We start from the raw sequence: 19308 nt of genomic DNA on the forward strand, positions 1-19308 counted from the left end.
AAATATGAATATATATGTAAAAATATACATGAAAATATTTAAATGGGCATGGATTTGTATATAATTATTTTTCTTTTGAGATGAATTTTTATAATTTTCTTAAGATTCTAGATATGATTATGTAACAGAATATATATAAAAACTTATAGGTAGGATTTGGTTGCCATTAGGGTATATACATATGTATATGAATGTATATGAATATATACAGAATATATATGTGAAAATATATATGGATATTCAAAGTTATGTTTATAATTTTTGTTAAAAAGGCTCATGATTATGGGTAAGACTAGATTTAGTTCTGAATTATGGCTTTGGTTTAGGGGATGGGTTACCTTTGGAACATATATGTCAATATATATGAATATAAATATGAATATAGAGGTACTATCACATATCAAAATTTATATATATATATATATATATATATATATAGTTTTATCTATGGATATTTTTAAGGTAAGCAATATTGTTATGTGTGAAATTTAGGTTATACTTATGGAAATGAGTATATATATAAAATATCCATGGGTTTTTATGTGAATTTGTGAATTTATGAATTTATATCCCCAAATACATAGGTACAATCATGTAAAATGTTATGGTTTATATGTATAGAAGTTCTCCAAGGTATATGGTGGGTATAGGACTAACATAGAAAAATAAATAGGGTTAGTTTAGGGATTGAAATTTTTATTCAAATATAGGAATACAAAAATGAATATATATGTAAAAATATACATGAAAATACTTAAATGGATGTAAATTTGTATATAGTTATTTTTCTTTTGAGGTTAATGTTTTGTTTTAGTTATAGTTTATAATTATGTAACTGAATATATATATGAAAATGCATGAGCAGGAATTTGGTTGCTGTTATGGTATATTCATATATATACATGAATATATATAAACATATGAATATGTGAAAATATATATGGATATTTAAACTAAAAAAATTTTAAAAGGGTCTGAAACTAAAATGATAAAAGAAAGTTATAGGTATGGAAATATTTGAGAATGGAAAGTTAGGAGGTGAAAGAAATGTATCTTGATGAGAACATATTTTGCTGGCAAAGTAATATTCTTGGACTAAAGTTCAAGATGAAAGGGGACAAAACTAAGGATGTAAATTTGTGAATGTCAAAGTAAGTCACAGAAGGTTTGTGGAAGGTAAATTTCAAAAAGTTTGTGTTTATGATTAAATTGGCTATAATTAGCACAAAATTATTTAAACTTTAATGTACTGATATGAAGAAAAGTCAGAATCGTTAATCTGCTCTTATCTATCAATGATTTTCTTGTTTTTTTGTTAGGTTTTATTACTTGGGGAAACTAAGTCTTAAAGGAATTAGGGTTTGTAGCTGTTTTAAAGTCTTTTTTTTTTTTTTTTTTTTTTTTGGTGGTGCTGGGGATTGAACTCAGGGCCTTGTGCATGCGAAGCAAGCACTCTACCAATTGAGCTATAGCCCCAGCCCTTAAAGTCTTAAATGATTATTTTGTAATTGGTTAAACAACAACCGTTATTTAGATTATAACAATATTGTTGATATCCAAAATATATGTAACTAGGTATATGTATGCATCTGAGAACTATCTATCTAAGATTTGTCTAAGTCTTATGTAAAAGCTTATAAAATGAAAGTTTATATAATTTTACTGACAAGACAACCAATAAGTGTTCTCTTTTATACATTGTATCTGACACAGAAAGGCCACACTGTCATTTGAAGACCTGTCGTATATATGTATGCTTTGACTAAGTCTATTTCTGATTATTAGCACTGTTTCCTAAATGTATAAGATATTTAAAGCTATCCTTTGATTTTTGTTCACCCATGCAGACCTGTGATTATTGTTACTGTACACTTGGATTCTATATTGTACTTTAAAAGTAAAAAAAAATAATAAAATAAGAAAAATAAATCAATAAATAGATTTTTTTCAGGTTGGGGATGTAGCTTAGTGGTTAAGTATCCCTAATACCAAAAAAAAAAATATATATATATATATATATATATATATATATATATATATATATATATATACACATATATATATATATATATATGTACAATATAGGAAAGATCATCTAAATCCATAAGCAAAAGAACAATAAACAAATTTAAAAATGGGGGATATAAACTATAGCAAGTTGTGTTAACATAATGAATGTCAAAAAATTAATTTTGAGTAAAAAAAAGCATATCACAAAAGAATATAAACTGTGTGTGTGTGTGTGTGTGTGTATTTATTTATTTATTTATTTATTTATTTTAAAAGGTAAAACCTAATAATGTATAAAACCTAATAATGTATTTTTGGGGATTTATGTGTGTGTGTGTGTGTGTGTCTGTTTGTGAGAGACAGAGAATACTTTTTTAAAACACCAAGAGAATGATTAACACAACTTTCATAGTGCTATCTCTGAAGGTATGAGGTGAAAGCAGATAGATTTGAAAAGAGGTGTATAGATACTCTAAAGGAACAAGTTATTTCAGTTGCTTAAGCACAGTGGTACATTTATACCTATTCACTTAGTATTATCCTTTAAACTCTGTGTTCTTTTATCTATGTTCTGTGTTTTACATTAAAGACACAAATTAATGTATAATGAATGTGAATAAATAATTCATAGAGGAAGAAATAGAAGTACCATAAAATGTATAAAAAAGCAATTTACATCATTAATGACCATAGAGATACAAACTGAAATGCTTTATCTTTTCTAAAATTTTACAGTGGCAAAGACCCAAAAGATTGGTAAAGCCCCATGTTGTTAAGAATGTGAGGAGAGCTGTGGTGCATGCCTGTAATCACAGCTGCTCAGGAGGCTGAGGCAGGAGAATTGTAAGTTCAAAGCGAGCCTGAGCAACTTAGTGAGACCCTATCTCAAAATAAAAATTTTAAAAGGGCTGGGAATGTGGCTCAGTGGTTAAGCAACCCTGGGTCCAATCCCTAATACCACACATATACGCACAAAAAGAATGTGAGGAGAGCCATACACAGTGGAGCATACCTGTAAAACCAGCAACTTGGAAATCTAAGGCAGGAGAATTTCAAGTTTGAGGCCAGCCTGGGCAATTTAGTGAGACACTGCCTCAAAATAAAAAATAAAAATATAAAGGGATGGTGATGTAGCTCAGTGGTATAATACCAAAACAAAAAAATGTTGGGCGATAAACACTCAAATACAACTTTGGGTAAAAGAAAATTTTAGAATAAATTGTCACAATTATTCTGAGAGACTACATTGTGTTGCTGTGTACCAGAGTACAATGAGTGGGGAAAGCTGTATTCTACCTTGTTTACATATTTTTTGTTAAAATATTATGAGCATATATTACACTTATAATAAAAATAAAGTTATTTTAAAGTATTAACAAATTTTCAAGTACATGTACATTTGTGTAAACAATCAAGCTATTGGTTTGTTCATTAATATTCAATTTTCTAAGCTTGAGTTTATAATGGTGTTATATTTAGTAAGTTAAAGGATATAATTTATGACATCTTAAAAGTTGAAAATGAAAATCTTTATTATTGAACAAAATTCCGTCTTTCCATCATTGAGTGAAATAATTTTCTTTATGTTAAAACAGAACTACCAAAGAAAATGAGGAGAGTGCATCAATCAATACCTCTCAGGTAATTTAGATGGAACAATTTATCTTTTTTATGTTCTTCACCACAATCATGATTTTGTGGCACATAATGAATTCTGTTCCTCCCTTATCCAGAAGAGTACTTGTTAATACTCTACTACATATAAATGACATTACATCTCTTTGCTTGCCTTATCATCTTGTTCTTTCCTTCATTTATTCATTCATATATTCATTTATTTGTAAAAACAGATACATCTTAAGTGCCTGCTTGTTTTCCAGGCATTATGTTGGATAAAAAGAATAAACCTTGAATAAAAAAAAAATCCCAAACATGTGTTAGGAACTTAGAATCTTTTGGGAAAGGCAGGCATTGACTAAATGATTGGGAGAATACAAGAAGGAATCTGACCAAGGAATCTGCAAAAGACCTTTTGAAGAACATAATGTTAAAGCCTGAGTCACAGACCCTTTGCAAGAATTTGGCAAAAACTGAACCATCCCTATAGAAAAGTTTTTGAATTTCATATTTTTTAATAGAATTCATGGACTCTAAACCCCATCCATATGGATACTATTGCCTTCATTAAGGATTCAGGCATGCCTTTTAAAAATACACAGATCATGGGGCTGGTGCTGGGGCTCAGTGGTAGAGCACTCGCCTAGCATGTGCGAGGCACTGGGTTCGATCCTCAGTACCACATAAAAATAAATAAAATAAAATATAGATATAAAAAGACCAGAGCTCTTGTTTTAAAAAAATGTAGAGGTCCACCTTACAGAACTTTTAATTATGAACAAATAACCCAGAAATGGACAAAGAGTTCCTTTTAAAGAAATATGCATTTCATATACATGCAATTTTTTAAAAAACATTTTCATTCTCCTAAGGAAAAGGAAAATCTGGCAAAGTTCATAGCTCTAGATCAAAAGATTATGGACCTTAGAGCTAGGGTTGTAGCTGTGTAGGTAAAGCATTTGTCTAGCATGTGTAAGGCACTGAATTCAATTCTCAACACTGCATATAAATGAATAAATAAAAAATAAAGGTCCATCAACAACTAAAAAAATTTAAAAAGATTGTGGACCCAAGTAGTCATTGCCATCCCAGTCAACATAAGAATATAGCTGTAGGGCTGGGATTGTGGCTCAGCGGTAGAGCACTTGCCTAGCACGGGCGGGACCTCAGCACTACATAAAAAATAAATAAATAAATAAATAAGGCATTGTGTTAAAAAAATTGTTAAAAAAAAAAAGAATATAGCTGTAGTTTAGCTAATTGGAAGATAAAGGGAAAAGTGCCCATCTCAGCAAAAACAAATCTCTATTTAGGGTCTCTCAAAACAGACTGGAATTATTTGAGCTCAATGTTTTACCTTACATGTTTACATGAAAAATGTTTTTCTCCCCCTCACCCCAGTGCTGGAGATGGAACTCAGGGCCTCAATATTTGCTAAGCTAATACTCTGCCTCTGAACTACATGCCCAGCCCAATTTTTAAAAATTTGTGCATATATAAACACTACCATTTTTCAAAGTGCTTTCACATCACTTTAGTTCATATGCAAATATTCATGTCATAAGGTATAACTATTCCTCAAAAAATTAAAAATGGAATTATAGTATGATCCAATAGTTCTTCTGGGTTTATACTCAAAAGTGAAGTTACAGCAGCTTATTCATAAGTAGACAAAAGGAGGAAGCAACTCAAGTCTCTTGATGATGAGTACATAAACAAAGTGTACTATTATACTTACAATGGAATATTATTCAGCCTTTAAAAGAAAGGAAATTCTGAGTAATGCTGCAAAATGAATGTAACTTGAAAACATTATACTAAGTGAAATAAGCCAATCACAAAAGAACAAATGCTATATATAATTCCACTTTATGAGGTACCTACTGCAGTCAAATTCTTAGAGACAGAAAGAGAAAGGAGTTACCATGGGAGGAAATGGGGAGTTATTATTTAATGGATAGAGAAGTTCAGTTTGGAAAGATGAAAAATATTCTAGAGAGAGATGATGATAATGAACATCATCACACAACAGAGCTAATTTACTTAATGCTGTGAACTGCATACTTAAAAATGGTAAATTTTAGGTTATTTTACCACAAGAAAAAAATAAGGATGATTAATGACATTTATATAAAATACAGTTTGATTTAGTAAATATACTGACATCACAAACTCATTCTAAAAGATGAATTCCTTTTATTATTATTTCTTAATAATCCAAATAAAATGTGCAGATGTTGCATCACAGGAGAATTGGGAGATGAAGCTCCAAACTTAAGTTCTTGTGTCCTTACAAAAGAAAATGCAAAGTCAGACTTGAAGAGCCAACCAATAGAATTTTATTATTTTACTATGAGTAAAAGTATAATAAGGCTCAAGCAGTGTGCATAGCTGGGGGTGGGGGTGGAGGAGTGGGAGTTCACCTCCAAGGAGAGAACAATAAAGGGCTGGAGTTGTAGCTCAGTGGTAGAGAGCTTGCCTCGCAAGCGTGAGGCACTGGGTTCAATCCTCAGCACCACATAAAAATAAAGATATTGTGTCTATCTACACCAAAAAAAAAAAGGAAGTGAATAATAAAGGAAACAATGCAGGTTCCAAGTTTATTACTGTTTGATGTTTGTCAGAAGAACTAGATACCACCTTCTGCAGTCTTTTTACCAATCAGATGTTTTATCTCCTCCTTCACCTCAGGCTGGGGAGTTTTTGACCCTGGATTGTTCTTTCCAGATCTGTCCTGGAGACCATCCTATTCAATACCAGTCAGTTCTATGTTAATGCGGGTTCTGGGGTCAATAATCAAGCAGACTTCATCTTAGTGCACCATGCTATTAATGAAATTTCCCTTCTGAAATAGATTGAGAAACATATGTCCATAAAACCTAACTTCACAATGACCTCAATATACCTGCCTGGAGTTATCCTTTTCTAGATATATTTCTTAATTGACTCCCTTTGTTTCTACCTGCTTATTCTCTGGGTTAGTACACCTGTTGTTCTTCTATAAGTTACTTGATTGTTCATTAAAGGCAATTTCAAAGAAACCCTGTGATCCTGCTATGCTATTGGTTTATATTTCACTACTCATTACTAGCTGCTACCTAACATTTTCCCCTCAAAGATTGGAGAACTTAAGTCATATAGGGGATTAGGGGCAATGAACTCAAATCATTAACTACTTCCTGATAATTAGGGGCATAAGCCTATAAGAGTGGCAACCACATTTGTTACAATTTATAAGTTCAATTAGTTCCCCTTTTTTATTAACAGGAAAATCAAGAGGATCTAGGCCTTTGGGAAGAGAAATTTGGAAGTTTTGTGGATGTCAAAGCTAATGGTAAATTGAAACTGGCTTAACTTCAAAATGGCTAAGTATCTATCTAAAAGTTCCGTGAGTTTTGGCACCTAAACAAGTGATTTCTGAAAGTGAACAGAAATCTCAAATTTGTGTCCTCTATCCTTCAGTAATGCATTGCAACAAAGAAATGGTAATTATATGCTTTTAGTGTGGAGGGTGTAAGAAAAGTACAGGCCCTGCAGAGGGGTCTAGCTTATCATGCTGCTGTACTGTCCAGTTGAACAAGCAGCTACAAATTCTGCATTCTATTTTTATGAGATTCAAGTAATGAGAAACCAAATTATAGAATGTATCAGCTTCAACATTCCAAGGCAGTTTTTAACTTTTTCAAGGTCTCCCCATCATTCACATAGGTGTCATGTGCCCATCTGTGACATTTATCACCAGGCTTAGTGATGGGGTTAGAGGAGGACATAGAGTCTATCTCTCAGGAGTTCCCTTTCAGATACATGGGCATTTGTGGTTAGAAAAATACTCATTTTTCTCCCTTCTCCCTGCCTGTAGAATAATAAACCTTCCCTAATTCTCTGAGAATCTTTGTTCTAGCTCTACATATCTACAGCGTGGTATAATGATCAGGGCTAACAGAATGCTCAAAATTTATATGAAGGATATGGTTCTGTCTCTCCTTTCTGTGACATCATAATCTTTTTTACTTTCTCTTTAGCATTCTTTTCCCCAAAAAAAATCCTATAAGTGATATGTAAAATAGTTTTAACTTAGGTATGAATTTAAGTAAATATTTTGTCTCCTACTAATTTACACTTTTATCTCTAAATTAATTGTTAAATAAAGGAGTGTTTGGTTAAAGGAAATTTATATATTATAGGTATATAAATTTATATGCAATGTATTTTATTTTAAGAAAAATCTAAAACTTTATAACCTTGTTTTTTACAGGTAATAAAGGAATTTGTTTATAAATGAAGACACAGAGAGCTTTAGCACACAGCTAAGGCAACATAATAAGAGACCAGAGCTTTGTCTTATATATGCATTTTTTGTATCCCAACAATACCTGAATATAACATCTTACAGAGAGTCCTTACAGAGCATTTACTGATTTATCAGAGCAAGTTCAGGTCTTTCTACACCTGGTCTAGTTGTCTTGCTACACCGTTGTTAACTGAATCTCCTTAATTGATTGTCCTCTTGAGAAGCAAAACTCAGTTGGTATCCTGGGCTCTACAGGTCCTACCTCCGTTGGTTTGGATTTCTCCTTACATGGATTTGAACATCTCTATGGGATCCCACAACATGCAGAATCTCACCAACTTAAAAATACTGGGTATGTGAAAATAAGAACCCTTACAGGAGGTTCTGATTTAATATTATTTGTAGAGTTTTAAGAACCTTCTTTGAGGGCTAGGGTTGTGTGGCTCAGTGGTAGAGCACTTGCCTAGTATGTGTGAGGCACTGGGTTCAATTCTTGGCATCAGATAAGTATACAAACTATAACATTGAACCTAACAATATAGAAGAAGTAAAAATTAGAAACTGCTGCAGTCTAAGTTGGGGAGAGATCTTTATCCCTAGGCTTTATGTTTACCTCACAAGGCCTTTTTGTAAAGCCCTGAGAGAATATACTGTGAAAAATCACTGATCTAAAAAACAACACTTACTTCTGAAGGGGATAGTGAGACAGAAAATGGCATTTCAAATAACCTCTGATTCCCTGGGGAAGGTCATTTCAGGTTAACGCTAATAGATAATAACCAGAGGCATCAGACTAGGACAAAACCAAAGGGAAACAAGAGTCTAATCCAGATTTCAAGGATCAGATTTTGTTTATTTAACAGGCACAATGAGTCCATCAGAACCTGTGCTGCTCTCTTAATCTCCAGGATATGTAAATAATTCAAAAAGCAAATAACCCAATCAATAAATGGGCAAAGGAACTGAGCAGACACTTCATAGAAGAAATACAAATGGTCAAAAAATATGAAGAGATGTTCAACATCTCTAGCAATTAGAAAAATGAAAATTAAAACTACACTGAGATTCTATCTCACTCCAGTCAGAATGGCAATTAGCAAGAATGCAAGCAACAACAAATGTTTGAGGATGCAGGGGAAAAGGTACATTCATACAATCCTGATGGGACTGCAAATTGGTGCAACCACTCTGGAAAGCAGTATGGAGATTCCTCAGAAAACTAGAAATGGAACCACCATTTGACCTGGTTATGCCATTCTTAGGTATATATCCAAAGGAGTTAAAATCAGTGTACTATAGTGACAGAACCATATCAATGCTTACAGCAACTTAATTTGCAATAGCTAAGCTATGAAGTCAAAGTAGGTGCCTTTCAATAGATGAATGGGTAAAGAAAATGTGGTATAAATACACAATGGAATATTACTCAGCCATAAAAAGAATGACTTTATGACATTTGCTGGTGAATGGATGGACTTGGTGAAATAAGCCAGTCTTAAAAAACCAAAGGGTGCATGTTCTCTCTGATATGTGGATGCTAATATACAATGGGCAGGAGGGGGTGGAATAGAAGTTCAGTGGATTATACAAAGGGAAAGGAAAGGAAGAGAGGGGGAATAGGAATAGGAAAGACAATGAAATGAATCTAACATGACCTTCCTATATACAAATATGAATACATCACAGTCTCAACATCATGTCATCCACAAGACTGAGATCCTAATTAGAATAAGACATACTCCATGTGTGTATAAACATGTCAAAATAAAACTCTGCTATCATGTGTAATTAAAAAGAACAAATAACATAAAAAAATTGTGCTACTCTCATACTAACCTAATTCTGTGCCCCCACCCCGTCAGCTCTTGATCTTTCCCTGCCAGCTCTGTGGAAGTCTATTAAGAACACTATCCTTTTGTTTTAGCTACAGAAACTTAACTCACAAAATCTGTGAGTGGATGTGTATTGTGTGCTTCCTATTATGGAAGATTCACAAGTGATTATCCTTCTTTCACAAGAGATATTTAGAAAAGAGATCGGAAATATGGGCTTAGTTATGCCAGTTGTCACGGTAGGGGGTGCCAAAGGAATCAAAAGAGGGAGACAACATTTGTCCAGGTTGTGTCAGGAAACATTTTAGGGAAGTAGTGTTCAGTCTTAGAAGAGGCATAGGACCTAAGTGTTTGCATGGAGAGTGGAGAGTGGAGCTGTCCTATTCGTTATTTATACATTTGTAATGGTATTTGATGATAATCCTCATTTATGTTTTAGGGATGGAGATGCCTACCGTCTTTATAACCTGGATGTCTATGGATATAAAATACATGACAAAATGGGCATTTATGGCTCAGTGCCTTATCTCTTGGCCCACAAACTGGGCAGGACTATAGGCATTTTCTGGCTGAATGCCTCAGAAACACTAGTGGAGATCAATACACAACCTTCAGTAGAGGTAAGCTGTGGATCATGATTGTATGTCATACTTAGAGAAAAAATAAAACCACTGCTAGCTTTTCTTTTTTTCTTTTTGGTGGCAGTTTTTTGCCACCAGAAGCTTTGAGTGTAATCAGTGAAGGTCAGTACTATCTAAAGGAGTGGATTTACATACAATTGGTATCATAGTTTAGAGGAAATTTCTCAAATTTTTATTCCATTCCTTTTCCAGTATACATGGACACAGGTGGGCCCAGCTGCTGCTAAACAAAAGGTCATATCTCGAACTGATGTGTGCTGGATATCAGAGAGTGGAATCATTGATGTTTTTCTGCTGACAGGACCTACACCTTCTGATGTCTTTAAGCAGTACTCCTACCTTACAGGTTTGCATGTAGAGGTGCCATTTTATAGTTCCATTATGTTTCCCCTATCTCATGTATCATCACTGAAGGTTAATATTTATTGTACATTATGTAGGATCTATGAACAACTTACCTAAGCAATTTAAGTAGCAAGGTTTACCCTTCCCACCCTCATACCACTTAGCACAGTTAAAAATTATACTGAATCTAGAACTGTACACTCTAATCCCTAATACTCACCGTCTACTTTCCTTGGCACATTTAGTCCCTGGGTATTATCTAATTTATATAATTTACATAACCAATATTCCAACCTGAACTTTTCCATGCTTTTTTTTTTCCATTTAAATATACCACTAAAGTGCTGGGCATGTTCGCTAACACCTATAATCACAGAAACTTAATAGGCCTGAGGCAGGGTTGAAAGTTCAAGGTCAAACCAGGCATGGTGGCTCACACTTGTAACCCCAAGTGCAGGAGGCTGAAGCAGGAGGATCAAGAGTTCAAAACAAAACTCAAAGCCCTAAGTAACTCAGTGAGATCCTGTCTCAAAATAAAATACAAAAAAGGCCTGGGGATGTAGCACTAGTGGTTAGGTACTCCTGGGATCACTCACTGGTACAAAAAAGAAAGAAAGTTCAAGGTCAATCTCAGCAATTCAGCAAGGCCTTAAGTAACTCAAAAGAAAAATGAAAATGGCCAGAATGTTGCTCAGTAGTAAAGCTCCCCTGGATTTGATTCCCAGTGCCAAAAAAAAAAAAAAAACCCACACCCACTAGTTTTAGCAATAAAGCATTTTATCTTTAAAAGACTACAAACTTGGGCTGGGAATATAATTTAGTGATGCAGCACTTGTCTGGCATGCACAACACCCTGAGTTCATTCCCCAGTACCACAAAAAGAAAGGAAAACCTATCAGCTTCCCTCTGATATCAGAAACAAGATAGGCTTCCCACTTTCACTACTCCTCCTTGGGAAGCTGAGGCAAGAAAATCATAAGTTCAAGATAAACCTGAACAATTTAGTGAGACCCTGTTTCAAAAGAAAATAAGCTGGGCTGAGTATATTGTTCACTGGTAGAGCACCCCTGGGTTCAATCCCCAGTACTGCAAAATAATAATAATTATTGTTGTTATTATGCTGGGTTTTAGATGTGGACCCTTTCAATCTTGAGAATTTTGTTGTTTAGTTCAGGAATACAACCTTATGTTATTCCTTTTATAATTTCTTCCTCTCCTTTTTCCCTTTCTCCTTTACAGATTTTTTTATCTCCTTTCCCTTTTTTTGCCTATTTTCTGAGCAATTTTCACAATTTTGCCTTTCATACCTTCCATTTATTCTATCCTATTTCTAATGTCAAAGAGTACTTTCTTATTCTCTAATTTTTTACTTGTTAATAACACCTCATGCTTGGTTTATGCTATTATATTTGTGTATTATGGGTGCAAATTCTTTTTCATCTCCCGAAATACTAATGATAATGTTTTGATGATTGTTACTTTGGTTGCTTGCATTGTCACTGTTTTCTCAGAGGTACTTTTATTCTATTTCTTTACTTGGGCCTCTGAATCTAATTTTAGAGATTTTCCTCAAATGTGGTTCAGCCTGGGGCTGGGATTGTAGCTCAGTGGTAGAGTGCTTGCCTAGCACATGCGAGGCCCTGGGTTTGATCCTCAGCACCACATAAAAATAAATAAACAAAGGCATAAAAAATTTTTTTTAAAAATGTGGTTCAGCCTGGAAGTTCTGTGTGCCTGAATGATCTTATAGTCCAGTATAGGGGTGGGAGTTGGAATATTCTTCTGTCTTCTTGTATACTAGGGACAGGGTCGAGCTTTCTTCTTCATCTGTATGCTTCCCTCAAGCACTCAGGTGAGAGCTTCCCTGGCTGTGCTCAGCAGTTACCATCCTTCCCCTGCCCTCTTCTTTCCGTTTTGTTTTGTTTTGTTTTGTTGAAGTTACTCTTTCACCATTCTGTTTTTATGGCTTTATTCATTTTTTATTTTCTTTACCTTGATTTTAGTAAGACTTTGGGAGAGGAACAAGGTAAATCCAAGTGGTTGACCAAATGTCCTCCATAGTATAAGTAAATGTTTTGACAATAATGTCTTGACAGTTCTTCCTTACTTCTATTTCCCTTTAAGTCAGATTCAACAGTGCTCCCTGACATCAGTTTTTAAAATAAAGATCAGGAAGGTTACATTTTGCCAAATTTTTATGACTCCTATAAAAGAAGATTCAGAATTGCTAACCTGAACTAAAGAACCCTATACAAACTGATCCTCTCCAGTTTCATCCTTTTCTTATCTCCCTTACACTGTAACACTCTGAAATATTTATTTTTTTCCTAAGCCTGTCATGTGCATATCTGCCTCTGTGTCTCTTCTGTTCCCTATGCCCGTATGCTCTATCTGTTTTTCCCTATAGGGTATACTTATGTTTATTCATAAGAATCCAAACCAGTATTACCTGTTCTCTGAAGCCTCTCAAGACCCCACACTTAACTCAAGGAAGAATTCATTGGTTTCCCTATAATTGGTCCCAAAGCACTAGGCTGATACCTTTAACATAGCAGTTATACCTCAATTCAAAGCAGTTTATTTATATGCTTGCTTATCACCCTAATTGCTACTTCCTTGAAAGCAAGAGCTATGCTTTCTTCTCCTTGATATTCTATGTACGTACAAGCTCAGTGCTTACTAGTACCCATTGGGAAAATGCTCACCAAATGATGATCATTGTTATGGTAGTTGACTCAGTTCTCATTTTTGTCTTTAGGTACACAAGCCATGCCCCCTTTGTTCTCCTTGGGGTATCACCAGTGCCGCTGGAACTATGAAGATGAGCAAGATGTAAAGGCAGTGGATGCAGGATTTGATGAACATGATATTCCTTATGATGTCATATGGCTGGACATAGAGCACACTGAGGGCAAGAGGTACTTCACCTGGGATAAAAAAAGATTTGCAAACCCCAAAAGGATGCAAGAGCTGCTCGGGAGCAAAAAACGTAAGGTAGAACAAGCCAACATTTTTAAACTTTTCATTACAAAGCTTTTAAAATTATTTGAAGTTCGTGTTGGTACATTAGTGGAAGAAAACCATTTAATAAAAAAAAATAGTCCATGAAAATGGTACTTTCAAATGTAATTATAATTGTGATAACAGAAATCGAATGGTGAAAAGGTATTAACTCCATCCATCCCTTCCTTAGTTGTTTATGTCTACAGAATGATGAAGAGGCCTAGCATTTTCAGTTCTCTTTTTTTAGCTACCCTGTAGTAACATGATGGATTCCCAACCATACCAAACTTTTGTTCTAGTATGAAATTTGATAATACTGTACACATGTACTAAGGATGTATGAGAAAGTTCATCACAAAATGAGGCCTTCTGGGAAGAATAGGGTCAGCTCCCAAGATGATTTGAAAATGACCATAGATTGCTGAGAAAGGAGACTGGCTCTTAGGTGGCTAGAGGGTGGCGCTAGAGTGCACTCACTCTCCAGGGTAAGGATTGTTACCTATGGGCTAGGGCTTGCATTGCATGGTTTGAACCTTCTATTGGCACCAAATGAGGGAGCACCAGGACTTCCTGTCAGCTTACCCAGATGTGGGCAGAAAGGTAAGAGGGAATGGTGGGGCTTGAAAATCCTGAACAGCCAAATATAAAAAATGGAGTCAGATTCTTTATTATTCTTTTTTTCTTCAGGCTTCCCTGGTGGACTCTGTAAGTCTGGCCAAGGAAAGAAATGATAAAAAATGGAGAAGAGGAGGAATCATCAGAAAGTGTAGAGTGCTTCTTTCCTGTATGGACGTGGCAATGATTATTCTAATAAGAGAGTGAGGGAGAAAAGAAAATGGAGAGAGGAGAAGGGGGTGAACCCCATATACATTATATAAATAGATACAATCCCTCTCCTTGTTTTTTTTCATAAAAATAATTTTATTTCCATCAATATGTGTACATGTAGTAGTATAACATGTAGTATAACATCTATGTTTACTTGGTTAATTTTTTTATTTATATGTGACAGCAGAATGCATTGGCAGATGTCTGCCCCGCCAGGGAGTGTAAACCGGGCCTACTGAGCGTAGGTCCTACAAGGGCTTGTGTGGGTGGTTTCCTTAGTATTAAAGTTGCCTTTTCAACCCATTCCTTTGATCCTCAAACTTCTCACAGGTCTCTAGAATCAATCTTGTTAACTCTAAAACAGCATCATTTGTTAAGTACTTACTATAAGGTAGACGGTGTAATAAAATATATTATAATAGTCTTATTACCCCATTATTTGGATAAAGAAGCTGAGACTTAGAGTGATTTGGTAATTTTCACACGGTGAATAAGTAGCATAGCAAGAATCAACACTGGTCTGCTTGGCTCTAGAAATTTCTGTCCTTGTGGAAATTTCTGTGGTTGTTTTTTGAGGCCTCTGAACATTCAAGAGGTTGTGCTAGTACTGAAGGGAATGCAGAGATGAACTCCTCAGGGTCTTCCAGCAAGTGGGGGAAAGGCAAGTATGCAGTAACCACAATACAGGGCAGTAACATGAGAGCCAAAGAAAGTTTGGAGTGGGAATGGGCGAAGAGAGGGAAGATTTTAACCTACTGGAGAACTCAAGTCAGGAGTTTGTGTCACAGGTATATTGTAGGGTACCCCTGAAGGATGAGTCTCTAATTAGTGGAAAAGAGGGAAGGAAGAAGGCAATGTAATTAGAGGATGGAGCATTGATGGATGTTTGAAAGCTAAACAGAGGCTGTTTTGAAAGAGCAAAGCATGTGAAGCTTTGAATAGTAGAGAATCTGTCCAGAAAGATTGGGCCTTATTATAGGCTTCTTTGGATACATTTGGAGATATTAAAAGCTTCTTAAAAGGGGGTTAATAGCCAGAATTTATAAGAAACTCCTACATCTTAACAACAACAGCAAAAATTTTTAAATGGGTAAACTTCATACATTTCTCCAAAGAAAACAGACAAATTGCCAACAAGCTACAAAAAGATGCTCGACATCACTAATCATTAGAAAGTGCAAATTAAAACTTTTATTTGTGAAATACCATTTAACATCATTAGGAGGGGTACTATTTAAGAAGTAGTAAGTAAGTATTGGTGAAGATGTAGAGAAATTGGAACACTTGTGTACTGTTGACAGGAATGTAAAATGGTACATTTGCTTTGGAAAACAATATGGCAGTTCTTTAAAAAAATTAAAAATAGAATCAACATATAATCCAGCAATCCCCATTTCTGGATATATGCCCAAAAGAACTTACTTAAAGCAGTAACTCAAACAGATATTTGTACACCTATATTCATAGCAGCATTGGTATTGGTTTTGATTGGCCTGGTTTTGATATCAGTTTTAATTTTTCTGAGCACACAGAAGACTATAGAGTTTTACTGATGTATGAAATATTTCATGATGATATAATTGTTTCAAAATAAAATTTTACCCTAAAACTATGGTGAAGACATATAAATGAATATTAAGTCTAACCATAAAACTTGATGATATCTTCAAACCTTTATGTCCTGACAGCTTGTGGTCATCAGTGACCCCCACATCAAGATTGATCCTGACTACTCAGTTTACACTAAGGCCAAAGAACAGGGCTTTTTTGTGAGAAATCGTGAAGGGAGTGACTTTGAAGGAGTATGCTGGCCTGGTATGATATTGCTTTATATACTTACTATTTCCAATTATTTAGTACCAATTAATGCAGGTTACATGGCTGTTGTTCTCATTTCTAGTAAGTATCTACTCTTCTACTTACATCTTAGGCACCTTCAAGGAAAGAAAGTATTGCCTTCTTTGTATCTTTCATAACATCTGTGTGTTAGTCAGCTTTCTCCCTATGTGACAAAATACCTGAAGAAATTAATTTGAAGGGAAAAATATTTATATTAGCTCACAGTTTCAGATGTTTCTGTCCAGAATCATTTGGCCCCATGGCTTTTGGGCCTGTGCCAAGGCAGTATATCATAGTGGTATATCATAATGGAAGCATATGGCAGAGGAGAGCTGCACACTTCACAGAGAACAGAAAGCAAGAGAGAAAAAGGAGACAGAGTCCCATTATACTTTTCTAGGACACAGCTCCAATGACCTAATTCCTCCAACCAGGTCCCATCTCCTAAAGTTTCAACCATCTCTCAGCTGGAGACCAAGCCTTCAACACATGAGCTTTTGGTGACATGTAAAATCTAAACTATAACAACCTGGTACCATTGGAAATATATGTTTGGATATATTTATTAATCAGTAATTGAATGAATGTAACAAACAAATAAGCAAACCTCAGTGGCATGCATATTTCTTTAAACAAATAGAGATAAGAAATAGAGGAATCATAGCACATGCCTATAATCCAACTTGGGAGATTGAGGCAGGAGGATTTCAAGTTTGAGGCCAATCTCAGCAACTTAGCAAGACCCTGAATCAAAATAAATGTTTTAAAGGACTGGGAGTATAGCTCCATGGTAGAGTGTTGCCTAGCATGTGTGAGGTTTTGGATTCAATCCCCAGTAACAAAAAAGAGGGAGAGAGGGAGGGAGGGAAAGAGAAAGAGAGAATGAATGAGAAAAGGGAAGGAAAGAGGAAAAGAAAAAAAGCATCCTGCAGGTTCTCTCCTGTGATTGTTCTTTGCTCTTCTAACCCGGCTAGGGATGTGGCTTGGTAGTTAAGCACCCCTGGGTTTAATCCTCAGTCTTAAAAAAAGAAGAAGAAGAAGGAGAAGGAGAAGGAGAAGAAGAGGAAGAAGAAGAAGGAGGAGGAGGAGGAGGAGGGGGAGGGGAGGAGGAGGGGGAGGGGAGGGGGAGGGGGAGGAGGAATAATAATAATAATATAATACCTGGGCTATCTTAGGCCATCAGAGAGGGACATGCTGTGTCTTGATGCTTGTTCACTGACATTTCCCAGGGCCTCTGGTGCTGAAAGGTCTAGTGATTTTCACTGGAGTTCAGTAGAACCTTCATTCACTTCTTGGAGACCTTGCCTCTCTCACCTATCTTTAAGGAATGTTGTAAAGTGCCCATTGATTATCTGGTTCTCACATCTGATACCTTCTTTACTTCTTTACATTTTACTGTGATGACCCCTATTCCTAACAGACTACCTACTATTATGTCTCTCCAGGTCTCTCTTCTTACCTGGATTTCACCAATTCCAAGGTCAGAGAATGGTATTCGGGTCTTTTTGCTTTCCCGGCTTATCAGGTAGGTCTTTATTCTTTTGTTCTTTTCTAGTTGATTTTAAAGGATGAAAGAAAGAAAGTGAATAGAACTGTTTTGCTTCTTTGAATAGCTCTTGTTATATAATGCTTGTGTGAAAAGGCAAGGATGACCAATACATTACAGACTTTGGTGGTGCTGGGAGAGGTGCCATGTGCATTACTAAAGGCACAAAGGCTGTGATTTTTAACCACTATTATAACATACTCTGTGATATATCAATGTACATTATAACAGGTATTTATTATGTTTCAAAATTACCATATACATTTTATATAAAATAAGCAATCTATAACTATATTTAAAGGTATGGTAAATGTGAAAATATAAACTGTAGAGTATCATTAAAAGCAAAGAATAATAATTATTTTAAAATATTATAAGAACCACAGAGAAAACTGGAGCAGCCACATCTGAAGAACTGTTCTCAACCATTTACTTTGATACTGATAATGGTGGTGGTGGTGATGCTGATGGTGATACCTAAACCAAAATGAATACATGTCAAGCACTTTATATGCATTATACCATTTCTTCTTCACAATAATTTTCTGAAATTGGAGCTCTAACTAAATATAATTCCACAGATAAGAAAATTAAGTAATGGAGAGTTTGAAAGCCTGCCAATGTCACCCATCTAGCAAGTGATAGACCCAGAATTTGAACTCAGGACTGTTTGTCTGCCAAGCCCAGCTCTTAACCATCAGACATTAGTTTCTGAGCATCATATATTAGGATACTAGTAAATAACTTAAAGCATGGATAGACAACCACCCTTGGACCAAATATGGCTATGCTCATTCACTTCACTGTTTTCTAAGGCTGTTTTCACACTAGTATGGCAGAGTTGAGTAATTGAAGAGATATTATGGTGTCTGAGAAGGGAAGCTAGGTCTTGTGAGGTGATATTGCAAGGAACAAGACATTTGGAAAATAATGGAATGAGCTGCCCAAGGGAGTTCTTATAATTGTAGCTATTTAGCCAAATGCTGAGAGACCAGAGATTTCTATAAAAGAAATTACAACAAGATGTTAACTAGATGAATCACCTGTCCCTTCCTACTCTGAACAATTCTACATACAACACTAAATGTAGATCATGGTAACAAACAGATATCTGAGCTGCCAAATCTTTCAGAGTTTTAGAAGATAGAATCTTCTATATATAGCTATAATTGCCTTTAGTTAAGAGTTGTAGCCTATGGTGGATGCTGTAGAGCCTAATTGTCAAAATTCATAACCTTTCCAGTAGGGGTCTCTAGGGAGATCTTGGAGTGAACTTGCTGGGCAATGTATATTTCATAGACAACACAGGACAACATTTATTTGTTAATCAATATTTATTGAGAACTTTCTGTAGGC

General features: G+C 35.1%; 1 protein-coding gene across 7 annotated transcripts in view; it reads left to right on the forward strand.

Moving 5' to 3' along the window:
• Nucleotides 1–19308, forward strand: part of Ganc (glucosidase alpha, neutral C) — an 88960-nt gene that overhangs the window by 44512 nt on the left and 25140 nt on the right. For all 7 annotated transcript variants that reach the window (XR_009228387.1, XR_009228388.1, XR_009228389.1 and 4 more), the window contains exons 7-14: nt 3606–3651; nt 6895–6961; nt 8174–8270; nt 10190–10370; nt 10584–10737; nt 13495–13730; nt 16256–16382; nt 17852–17931. Coding sequence is in view for 4 of the 7 variants with exons in the window: in XM_046460809.2 (XP_046316765.1) it covers nt 3606–3651; nt 6895–6961; nt 8174–8270; nt 10190–10370; nt 10584–10737; nt 13495–13730; nt 16256–16382; nt 17852–17931 (988 nt within the window). In the remaining 3 variants the exon portion in view is untranslated. The remainder of the gene's footprint in view (nt 1–3605; nt 3652–6894; nt 6962–8173; nt 8271–10189; nt 10371–10583; nt 10738–13494; nt 13731–16255; nt 16383–17851; nt 17932–19308) is intronic.

Source organism: Marmota monax, unplaced genomic scaffold, assembly GCF_021218885.2.
Source record: "Marmota monax isolate L192 unplaced genomic scaffold, Marmota_monax_Labrador192_F-V1.1 WCK01_AAM20220418_F8-fsc00001, whole genome shotgun sequence".
Lineage (NCBI taxonomy): Eukaryota > Metazoa > Chordata > Mammalia > Rodentia > Sciuridae > Marmota > Marmota monax.